This window comes from Ranitomeya variabilis, chromosome 5, assembly GCF_051348905.1.
Source record: "Ranitomeya variabilis isolate aRanVar5 chromosome 5, aRanVar5.hap1, whole genome shotgun sequence".
NCBI classification, from domain to species: Eukaryota; Metazoa; Chordata; class Amphibia; order Anura; family Dendrobatidae; genus Ranitomeya; species Ranitomeya variabilis.
In genome coordinates, this window is record NC_135236.1 from 499,971,455 (window position 1) to 499,984,240 (window position 12,786).

The 12,786-nt window shown below is 43.5% G+C and overlaps 1 protein-coding gene across 1 annotated transcript in view; it reads right to left on the minus strand.

The window, feature by feature from the left end:
* Positions 1-8,510: 8,510 nt before the first annotated feature.
* Positions 8,511-12,786, minus strand: part of LMAN2 (lectin, mannose binding 2) — a 30,079-nt gene continuing 25,803 nt past the window's right edge. The window contains exon 8 of the mRNA XM_077265682.1: positions 8,511-9,367. Within this exon, the coding sequence (XP_077121797.1) occupies positions 9,207-9,367 (161 nt within the window). The 3' untranslated portion in view covers positions 8,511-9,206. The remainder of the gene's footprint in view (positions 9,368-12,786) is intronic.

Sequence of the window (12,786 nt, forward strand, 5' to 3'; positions counted from 1 at the left end):
AAATAAATAAAATATTATTCCCATAAATACATTTCTTTATCTAAATAAAAAAACAAACAATAAGTACACATATTTAGTATCGACCCAACCTATAAAACTGTAAAACTAGTTAACCCCTTCGGTGAACACCATAAGAAAAAAAAAAACGAGGCAAAAAACGCTTTATTATCATACCGCCGAACAAAAAGTGGAATAACACGCGATCAAAAAATATAGTTCTTACCGATAACGGTATTTCTCTGAGCCCATGACGGCACCACGGAGAGAGGGGATCCGCCCACCAAGGACAGGAAACCTACGGATAAAAAGGCGGTACCACTCTCCCGCATCAGTTGTTTTACATAGAAAATGATGGGAGACTACTAAAACATTTGTTAGTTTTAACTGTTTAGCATAACGAGATACCGCGTGACTTTAAACTATTAATAAACTATGAATAAATTATGGATAAATTATGGCACTATTTAATGTGAGCACCCATAAGTGAAGGGAGGGAATGTACGGGTGCCGTCATGGGCTCAGAGAAATACCGTTATCGGTAAGAACTATATTTTTCTCTGATCGCCCATGACGGCACCACGGAGAGAATTGCATAGATAGTACATTCAGGGAGGGACCACCGCTTCCAGAACCCTTTTACCGAAGGTAAGGTCCGAAGAGGAGTTTAGGTCCAATCTATAGTGCTTATAGAAAGTAGATGGTGAGGACCAGGTAGCAGCTCTACATATCTGGTCTATAGGAACTCCGGCCTTCTCCGCCCAGGAAGATGCCACTGCCCTTGTTGAGTGCGCCTTAACCTCCCCAGGAACGGACATCCCACTTGCTGAGTATGAAAGACTGATGGCATCCGTAATCCATCTTGCTATGGTGGCTTTCGATGCTTTTTACCCCTTCCGGGGACCCTGGAAACACACAAACAGAGAGGCATCCTCCCTACTCTCCCTAGTGACTTCTAGGTAGCGTAAGAGACATCTTCGTACGTCTAGTGTATGTAATGTTTGTTCCTTCTTGTTTACAGGGTTGGGACAGAAGGAAGGGAGGGAAATCTCCTGAGACCTGTGGAACTTTGATGCCACTTTCGGGAGGTATGCTGGGTCTGTTTTTAAAATGACCCTATCCTCTAGAAATTGTGTGTAAGGGGGGTTAGCCGAAAGAGCCTGTAAGTCGCTGACCCTACGGGCAGAAGTGAGGGCGACTAGCAGAGCGGTTTTGCCCACGTCGATCTGGTAAGTCCATAGGTCTCCCATCAAGGACAGGAAACCAACTGATGCGGGAGAGTGGTACCGCCTTTTTATCCGTAGGTTTCCTGTCCTTGGTGGGCGGATCCCCTCTCTCCGTGGTGCCGTCATGGGCGATCAGAGAAAAGACGGATTTAAATAACCATGGTACCGCTGAAAACGTCATCTTGTCCTGCAAAAAACGAGCCGCCAAACAGCATCATAAGCAATAAATTAAAAAAGTTATAGTCCTCAGAATAAAGCGATGCCAAAATAATTATTTTTTCTATAAAATAGCTTTTATCGTATAAAAGCACCAAAACATAAAAAAATGATATAAATGACATATCGCTGTAATCGTACTGACCCGAAGAATAAAACTGCTTTATCAATTTTACCAAACGTGGAACGGTATAAACGCCTCCCCCAAAAGAAATTCATGAATAGCTGGTTTTTGGTCATTCTGCCTCACAAAAATAGGAATAAAAAGCGATCAAAAACTGTCACGTGTCCGAAAATGTTACCAATAAAAATGTCAACTTGTCCCGCAAAAAACAAGACCTCACATGACTCTGTGGACCAAAATATGGAAAAATTATAGGTCTCAAAATGTGGAGACGCAAAAACTTTTTTGCTATAAAAAGCGTCTTTTAGTGTGTGACAGCTGCCAATCATAAAAATCCGATATAAAAAACGCTATAAAAGTAAATCAAACCCCCCTTCATCACCCCCTTAGTTAGGGAAAAATAATAAAATTAAAAAAATGTATTTATTTCCATTTTCCCATTAGGGTTAGGGCTAGGGTTAGGGTTAGGGCTAGGGTTGGGGCTAAAGTTAGGGTTAGGGTTGGGGCTAAAGTTAGGGTTTGGATTAAATTTACGGTTGGGATTAGGGTTGGGATTAGAGTTAGGGGTGTGTCAGGGTTAGGGGTGTGGTTAGGGTTACCGTTGGGATTAGGGTTAGGGATGTGTTTGGATTAGGGTTTCAGGTAGAATTGGGGAGTTTCCACTGTTCAGACACATCAGGGGCTCTCCAAACGCGACATGGCGTCCGATCTCAATTCCAGCCAATTCTGCGTTGAAAAAGTAAAACAGTGCTCCTTCCCTTCCGAGCTCTCCCGTGCGCCCAAACAGGGGTTTACCCCAACATATGGGGTATCAGCGTACTCGGGACAAATTGGACAACAACTTTTGGGGTCCAAGTTCTCTTGTTATCCTTGGGAAAATAAAAATTTGTGGGCTAAAAATCATTTTTGTGGGAAAAAAAAGATTTTTTATTTTCACGGCTCTGCGTTGTAAACTGTAGTGAAACACTTGGGGGTTCAAAGATCTCACAACACATCTAGATAAGTTCCTTGGGATGTCTAGTTTCCAATATGGGGTCACTTGTGGGGGGTTTCTACTGTTTGGGTACATCAGGGGCTCTGCAAATGCAACGTGACGCCTGCAGACCAATCCATCTAAGTCTGCATTCCAAATGGCGCTCCTTCCCTTCCGAGCTCTGCCATGCGCCCAAACAGTGGTTTCCCCCCCACATATGGGGTATCAGCGTACTCAGGACAAATTGGACAACAACTTTTGGGGTCCAATTTATCCTGTTACCCTTGTGAAAATACAAAACTGGGGGCTAAAAAATCATTTTTGTGAAAAAAATAAATTTATTTTCACAGCTCTGCGTTATAAACTGTAGTGAAACACTTGGGGGTTCAAAGCTCTCAAAACACATCTAGATAAGTTCCTTAGGGGGTCTACTTTCCAAGCTGCTCCACCGCCGTGACACAGGATTGTGTCGGCTTCCTCCACTTCGCCACCAACGCTTGCCCCCTGCCTGCACAGGAGACAGAGACGGACGCTATCCCCAGCTCCACCTGCAGTATACCACATCACACAGGGAGTCCACTTCCGCAACTATATCCCTGAATACGTCTGTGCCCCTGAATGTATAAGTGATACAGCACCACATGTCTATGTTCGCTCCGGGACATTCCAGAGAACGCAGGAAGGACACAGCCTGAAATGCATCTCTGATCTTACTCGCAGGACAGCCACAAGTCTTTTTCCAGCCGGAACCACGGCTATAGAGCATTGGCAAACGTTCTCTACCATTCCAGTTGGGTTATGCAACTACATCTTTTTATCTGACTCACCGAGCATACAGGGTCCTTTCTTTATAAACAACAGAGTTCTAACAGGCGATTTTGTGATCAAGGCCACGGGTTGGCCGAAACGTCAATTCGCCAAGTACCTCTTTTCACTGATCCAAGTCAAATAAACTTTTGATTAATGCAATTTGAAAATATATGAGTGCAGTGATTTCTTCTACTTTATTACTTTCCAAAATGGTGTCACTTGTGGGGGGTTTTAATGTTTAGGCACATCAGGGGCTCTCCAAACGCGACATGGTGTCCCATCTCAATTCCAGTCAATTTTGCATTGAAAAGTCAAACGGCGCTCCTTCCCTTCCGAGCTCTGCCATGTGCCCAAACAGTCGTTTACCCCCACATATGGGGTATCAGTGCAGCGCCCCAGAGTCCTGGTCGTTGCAGTACTGTGGCTCCGCCGCTAAGGGGAGCCATGGTGCGTTCGATGGCACTGAAGGAGTTCCTCCAATCAGGTATCACAGACACCAATATGTTTCACAGCTGGGCCTCCGGGGGGAGCTAAGGGTGCTATTCATTAGGCCACTCCCCACCATAGTGGGTAAACTGGGGGTCAGGCAGGAAGTTAGTAGAGAAAGCTGACTGGATCGAACGAAGCAACACCTAGTGAGAGAGGGTGTTGTGGAGGAAGAGACAGTAGGGTCTCTGCCAGGGGTGGGATCCTGGCAGAGGCTTGGCATTGAAAGAACGTAACGGGACCGTGCCTGCTCAGAATAGCGGCGGTGCCCTAAGAAAGGATTGGAAGCGAGATAGATTGTGCTGAGTGAGAAACGAAATCAAGCAGAAGGAGAATACCAGCAGGGGTTTTGTTGAAAGAGGCAGCACCTTGCTGAGGCGCATTACCGGTGGCCGGAACGCCGAGGGAGTGGAATAAGATACAGCTTTAAGCCATACTCCAAACAGCGGCAGGACAGTCAGTCTCAGGCGGGCTGTCTACCACATATCACCTATGAAGTCTTGGGGGGCAATTGCGGGAGAGGGGCGTCTCTAGGGTCCCGGAAGAACTCCAGGCCTACCTGACAAACGGGTGCCGTTCTTACTGTAACATCAGGAAGGGACGGAAGATTAGCAGAAGATCAGTTAATCGAGTTGTGAGGGAACTTAAGAAACAGACACAACAGTTGTGGGGTACTTTCCGTAAGCACAGCAGGGAAGGACTACAACACAAAGCGCTAAGAAGGAAGGCACTGATTTCCACTTGTGAGGAGAACTCTGGAAGTGCCATTGGACCGGCCGGACTTGCGCAGCCTGGTGGACCGGATTCTGGACTGAGGACCGAGAGATCTCCAGTAAAGAGACTGCAACCTGGTGTCCTCGTTATTTACCGCGACCTGCACCCCAACAACTGCACCGCTATACCACCGTTAACAGTACCTATTTGCAACGGACGTCCCCCACTGACAGACAGGGCCACGGACCGGGTCTAGCCACCGTGACAACCCCAGGACTGCGATCCCCGAGGCCCGGCTCCGGGTACCCCTCGGCCCTGCGGCGGTGTGGGGGCGCTCCATCAGCGTACTCAGGACAAATTGCACAACAACTTTTGGGGTCCAATTTCTTCTCTTACCCTTGGGAAAATAAAAAATTGGGGGCGAAAAGATAATTTTTGTGAAAAAATATGATTTTTTATTTTTACGGCTCTGCATTATAAACTTCTGTGAAGCACTTGGTGGGTCAAAGTGGTCACTACACATCTAGATAAGTTCCTTAGGGGGTCTACTTTCCAAAATGGTGTCACTTGTGGGGGGTTTCAATGTTTAGGCACATCAGGGGCTCTCCAAACGCAACATGGCGTCCCATCTCAATTCCAGTCAATTTTGCATTGAAAAGTAAAATGGCGCTCCTTTCCTTCCGAGCTCTGCCATGCGCCCAAACAGTGGTTTACCCCCACATATGGGGTATCAGCGTACTCAGGACAAATTGTACAACAACTTTTGGGGTCCATTTTCTCCTGTTACCCTTGGTAAAATAACACAAATTGGAGCTTAAATAAATTTTGTGTGAAAAAAAGTTAAATGTTCATTTTTATTTAAACATTCCAAAAATTCCTGTGAAACACCTGAAGGGTTAATAAACTTCTTGAATGTGGTTTTGAGCACCTTGAGGGGTGCAGTTTTTAGAATGGTGTCACACTTGGGCATTTTCTATCATATAGGCCCCTCAAAATGACTTCAAATGAGATGTGGTCCCTAAAAAAAAATGGTATTGTAAAAATGAGAAATTTCTGGTCATCTTTTAACCCTTATAACTCCCTAACAAAAAAAAATGTTGGTTCCAAAATTGTGCTGATGTAAAGTAGACATGTGGGAAATGTTACTTATTAAGTATTTTGCGTGACATATCTCTGTGATTTAAGGGCATAAAAATTCAAAGTTGGAAAATTGCAAAATTCTCAAAATTTTCACCAAATTTCCGTTTTTTTCACAAATAAACGCAAGTTATATCGAAAAATTTTTACCACTATCATGAAGTACAATATGTCACGAGAAAACACTGTCAGAATCGCTAAGATCTGTTGAAGCGTTCCAGAGTTATAACCTCATAAAGAGACAGTGGTCAGAATTGCAAAAATTGGCCCAGTCATTAACGTGCAAACCACCCTTGGGGGTAAAGGGGTTAAACAGCTAGAATAGTGATGGTAAGTATTGTATATGCAACACAATGTCTTTGTTTTTTACTTTACACAGTTTGACAGCACCTTTGCTCCCTTACCTAATGTTACATCAGCCATGAAGAGAGACAGGTAGAATTCTAACAGGAGGAGGCATTCTGGGACTAGGGAACTGTACCGCCCTTCACCATCTTACAGCAGGACTTAACCCTGGATGGTTCTTTTATATCATGGAGCTAGGCATACATAGTAGCAAAGTAAATGGATGCTCCAAACATATTAAGCAGGGCCCCTATTCACTAGACTGCGCCAAAATGACACTTTATGGCCTATGTTTGGAAGGTATACATCAGCAGATGTTTTCAGAATAGAGAATATGCGGCAAATTGCGCTAGGTGTGTTCTGGATGAGATTTTACAGATTTTCTCTAAGTGTAAGTCATGCATGTCACTTTCTACTGTGGATTTCACTGTTTGCAAAACAGAGAAAAAGGAGTGGCAAATCCACATCGTTTTTACATGAATATCTGTATTTTTCTGCTGCAAATGACCCAACTATACATCCTTATAGGGGTTTTCCCACGAACAAAAGTTCATTTTAATCAATAGATCTTAGAATAATAATAAATTCCACAAGTGGAGTTATTAAAATAATAAAAAAAAGTCCCTGTGCCGAGATAATGTTATAACTATACCTGTTATGTACTGTGTAATGGCTGTGTCTGATCGTGCAGGGACATGGTCTGATCTTACCACATCTCCTGGGCAGAGGAGGACGCAAAAGAGGATACAGACGGGACAGCACAAGATCACAACTGATTCTTTTTGTGAGGTAAAACATTTCAATGCCTGTTTTTAAACAATGTTTTACCTCACAGATAGCAGCAGCTGTGATCCACTGCTGTCCTGTCTGTATACTCTTTTACTTCCTTCCCTGCCCAGCAGATGTGGTAAGATCAGACCATGTTCCTGTACGGTCAGACATTGCCATTACACAGTACACAGCAGGGACACAGTTATAAAGGCTATGTGCACACGTTGCGGATTCGTGTGCGGATTTTTCCTCCAGTTTTTAGTTTTTGCAAAATCCGCAGGTTAAACGCAGTGCGTTTTACCTGCGGATTTACTGGGTTTTTTGTGTGGATTCCACCTGCGGTTTTACACCTGTGGATTCCTATTGAGGAGCAGATGTAAGCCGTTGTGGAATCCGCACAAAGAATTGACATGATGCGGAAAAAACAAAGCTGTGTTTCCGCGCGGTATTTTCCGCAGCATGTGCACTGCGGATTTAGTTTTCCATAGGTTTACATGGTACTGTAAACCGCATGGAAAACTGCTGTGAATCCGCAGCAGCCGATCCGCTGCAGATCCGCAGCCAAATCCGCAACATGTACACATAGTCTTAGAATATCCCAGAACAGGAACATTTTATTTAAAGACATCCAATTGTGGAAATTATTATTATTCCAAGAGCAAGTGATTAAAATGATCTTGTTTGTTTGTGGGAAACCCCTAAAAGCAGTGTTCTTCAACTGCAGTCCTCAGGAGCCAACAACAGATCATATTTTCAGGATCTCCTTAGTATTGCACAGGTGATGGAGTTAACACCTATGCAATACCAAGGAAATCCAGTAAAACATGATCTGTTGGTGGGCCTTGAGGAATACAGGGGTTTTCCCATCTTCAGACATAGATGAATAATTGCATACCGCTTTCAAAACAAGCACTTTTACAATTTACTGCGTATTAACCTTTGCAGCTGTCCTTGAGATAAACACTAAATAAAGTGTTCAAGAACGACTGAAAATGTTAATCGATACATTATAAGAGTCTCAGTATTTCCAAGTACTATCCAACAAAACTTATTATGAAGATGGGAATAGACCTTTTAAAATTTCACTTATAAGATATAGCACAATATTGCAAATTTCTATTTAGATATCGTGCAATTTAAGCTGGACACTAACAAAACTGAACTGTGCGCAGAAACTGTAGTATTATATCTGTATGTGCGACTATATAATATAGTGATAGCGCCATGCATCCCCAAGAGTAGGTAGAAAATTACAGAAGTGGGGACGTGTTTCTATTATACTTTTCCTCTGACTGCTCAATTACGGATTTTGGATTACACATACTGATGTAAAGTACTGAACCCATGAACGTGGCTTAATAGTGCAGTTGATTTCTCACTGATATGATCAGACAAGAACGTTTTTGTACCCTGGGTCCTTGGCACAATAATAGAAAATTATGTACAGGGGTATACATCCCATCTCCAAGATTATGTTGGCTTTTTATGTGCCTGTCATGGGGATAGCATATGCATTATGCCAAGAACAATCTTGAAATTTTTTTGCAAGATGAAATCCATGGAAATTCCAGCAGCTGGTTGAAAACAGTGGATGTGAATGCCATGGCAAAATGTGATGTGGCCCTTTGATGGTGCAGTATACCAACAGTTTTATTAAAGCTGATGTATTATATGATGCCCCAGCCTTGACTGTTTAATGAGTCAACACAACTTTTTATTTTCTCTCTTTAATGGGTGGCCAAATATCCGACATACTTACAAGGAAACACCTCCATATTTCTGAAAAACGCAGTAGCAGAAAATCATTCCCATGGATTTATGTGATATGTAGTGCAGACCCAAGGCAAAATTCTTCTTTCTTCATTTCCGATTTTTGTAAACATTTTATATCAGCAAGGCTGATACAGAAATCAAGCTAAGATCAGAGCTCTTTGATTTCAGCGGTGACTGACACTATTTGCATGGAGCAGCTGTTCCAATCCACAGGATTGAGCCCCGAATAGGTGCAACAGATATCAGTGGAAATTGAAGATACTCTGCTAAACATCCCTAGCAAAAGTTTGTAGATTCAGCAATCAAGAAGAGATATATGAAAAACAATGCAGCCATGTACCTTCCCAAAAATATACTTAATGAACACTCCAGTTAAGTCAGACATTTATATTAAAAAAATAAATCAAATCAGACCTTCCCCACAGGAAAAAAAAAAAAAGTGGTCTTTAAAAAGTGATTCTTCCTCTCCCACCCACCTTCTTGATGGCATTCATTCCCATTAACGAAAAATATGAAAATACCACTTAAATTATCTCCTTAACACCCATATAAGAAACATTTGTACAATCCGTGTTTCTTGGGGGGGGAAAAAAAGTTCACATTTTGGCTTTGGGTATATTGCCAGAACATACAGTTAATAGAAACGCTTGTTTCTTTCCTGACGTTTCTGAAAGACAACAGCTCCCACCACAGCACAGACTATGATTCCCAAGAGAGCAGCGAGCAGCAGAAGAAACACCTTCCAACCAGTCAGAGGACCGCTGCGGAAGTTGCCAGTTGGATCGTCGACATTATCTGGAGGACAAGAAGGGAAAAATGTAAGCATCCTGAACAAAAAACAATATACCGTATATACTCGAGTATAAGCCGACCCGAGTATAAGCCGAGACCCCTAATTTTGCCACAAAAAACTGGGAAAACTTATTGACTCGAGTATAAGCCTAGGGTGGAAAATGCAGCAGCTACCGGCACATTTCAAAAATAAAAATAGATACCAATAAAAGTAAAATTAATTGAGACATCAGTAGGTTAAGTATTTTTAAACTTCCATATTGAATCAGGAGCCCCATATAATGCTCCATACAGTTCATGATGGGCCCCATAAGATGCTCCATATTAAAATATGCCACATATAATGTTGCACAAATGCTGATTATGGCCCCATAAGATGCTCCATAGACATATTTGCCCCATATAATGCGGATTATGGCCCCATTAGATGCTCCATACAGACATTTGCCTTATACAATGCTACACAAATGCTGAATATGGCCCCATAAGATGCTCCATAGAGATATTTGCCCCATATAATGCTACACAAATGCTGATTATGGCCCCATAAGATGCTCCATAGAGATATTTGCCCCATATAATGCTGCACAAATGCTGATTATGGCCCCATAAGATGCTCCATACAGACATTTGCCCCATACAATGATACACAAATGCTGATTATGGCCCCATAAGATGCTCCATAAACACATTTGCCCCATATAATGCTGCACAAATGCTGATTATGGCCCCATAAGATGCTCCATAAACACATTTGCCCCATATAATGCTGCACAAATGCTGATTATGGTCCCATAAGATGCTCCATAAACACATTTGCCCCATATAATGCTGCACAAATGCTGATTATGGCCACATAAGATGCTCCATAGAGATATTTGCCCCATATAATGCTGCACAAATGCTGATTATGGGCCCATAAAATGCTCCATAGAGACATTTGCCCCATATGCTATTGCTGCGATTAAAAGAAAAAGTCACATACTCACCTCTCGTTGTTCAGACCCCCAGCACTTGCTATAGTCACCTTTCCGTGTTCCACAGGCGGGCGTTCTCTGACCTGAGAGGACGTGGAAGATGGAGCCCGGCGGTGGAACGCGGACAGGTGAATATCGCGCAATGCCCCCTTTATACTCAACTGCTCCTGGCGTGGTCCCTGCACGTCCCTGGTTCTCCGGGCGCCGGCAGATTCTTCTTGTGTTGAGCGGTCACATTGTACCGCTCATTACAGTAATGAATATACGGCTCCACCCCTATGGGAGTGGAGTCAGGTCCATATTCATTACTGTAATGAGCGGTACCATGTGACTGCTCAATACTGGAAGAAGCTGTCAGCACCCGGAGAACCAGGGACCGCACCAGGAGCAGAGCAGGTGAGTATTATTAGACAGCTGCCGCTCCCCCTCCCCTGCCGACCCCTGGGAATGACTCGAGTATAAGCCGAGAGGGGCAATTTCAGCCTAAAAAAAATGGGCTGAAATTCTCGGCTTATACTCGAGTATACACAGTACGTGTGCTTGTAGAAGTTATACCATATCCTCTGCAGATGTAGGCAGCTACAGAAAAGCATTAAGCTACTTACGGGTAGCGGCATTTTTCGGAGGCCCATGACAGCACCACGAGAGAGGGGATCCGCCCCTTTAGGAACAGGAAACCCACAGATACAAAAGGGCGGCACCTCTCCCATGCATCAGTTGCATTACAGAGCCTGAGAGGACTAACCGCAGTTAATGACAAGCAAACACAATATTGCATACAATTAAACACAATGACTTTAATAAAGTAACACACGTGAGAAGATAACATCTCTTCTTTAAATTATTTAGTTATTAATAACCCCATGTGAAAAAGGGAGGGAACTAAGGGTGCTGTCATGGGCCTCCGAAAAATGCCGCTACCCGTAAGTAGCTTAATGCTTTATTCGGACTCCCATGACAGCACCACGAGAGATTTACAGAGATGTAAGACATTTTTAGGGAGGGACCACAGCCTGTAGCACCCTTAACCCGAAGGTGAGATCTGAGGAGAACCCCAAGTCCAATCTATAGTGTTTGAAAAAGGTGGAAGGGGATGACCATGTGGCCGCCTTACATATCTGGTCGACCGACACTCCAGACCTCTCTGCCCAGGATGACGCCATGGCTCGGGTGGAATGTGCCCTCAGATTCTGCGGAGCCGGACCCCCACCTGTCGTGTAAGCAAGAGAGATAGCCTCCCTAATCCATTTAGCTAGTATGTACTTAGATGCTCTAGCCCCTTTCCTTGGACCTTGGAAGGACAGGAATAGCGCATTGTCCTTCTTCCAATCATTAGTGACCGAGATATATTGAAGAAGGCATCTCCTGACATCTAAGGTATGGAGCTCCCTTTCTTTAGGGTTAGAAGGATTAGGGATAAATGAAGGTAAAATTATTTCCTGCGACCTGTGAAACTGTGATACTACTTTTGGTAAGTAGGCTGGGTCTGGTCTAAGGATGACTCTATCCTGAAGAAATTCTGTATACGGGGGATTTCTAGAGAGCGCCTGGATGTCTCCTATTCTGCGAGCTGATGTTATAGCTATTAGGAAAGCTGTTTTAAGAGACAACATCCTGACTGAGGCTTCATTCAACGGCTCAAAAGGGGGTTTTGTCAAAGAAGAAAGGACAAGGTTTAAATCCCAAGGTACCATTTTGTTTCTATAAAGCGGTGTAATTCTACCGACCGCCTTAATAAATCTCGACACCCAGTAGTTTCCCGCAATATTACATGAGAACAAAGCCCCAAGTGCAGAAATTTGTACTTTTAATGTGCTTGTGGAGAGTTTTAACTCTAACCCTCTTTGCAAAAATTCCAATATTTGAGTTATTGGTACACCGTCATTAATATTGAATTCTGAGGAAGTTAAGAACTTTCTCCAGGTTCTGGAGTAGATTCTTGTTGTTATTGGCTTTCTACTCCTTAAAAGGGTATCGACTAATTTAGGAGAGAAGCCTTTATTTTCTAATAATGACCGCTCAAACTCCAAGCCGTCAAATGAAGCCCCTTCACTTGTGGATGGAGTATCGGCCCCTGGGAGAGCAAATTTGGGATATCTGGAAGTACCCAGGGATCGCCCACTGACATCCTCCTGAGCCATGAAAACCAGGTTCTCCTGGGCCAAAAGGGAGCAATCAGAATGAGTCTCGCACAATCTTCTCTGACCTTCCTCACCACTAGAGGTAGTAGGTTCAGTGGCGGGAAGGCGTAGGCCAGAGAAAAATCCCATTTTATGAGGAATGCGTCCACTGCCAGTGGATTCTCCCTGGGATTTAGGGAACAAAAGTTTTTTACTTTTTTGTTTTCCCTTGTGGCAAATAGGTCCACTACCGGTTGACCCCACAAGCGTACAATCTGTCTGAAGATGTCTCCGTTTAGAGACCATTCTCCTTGCTTTAGCACAT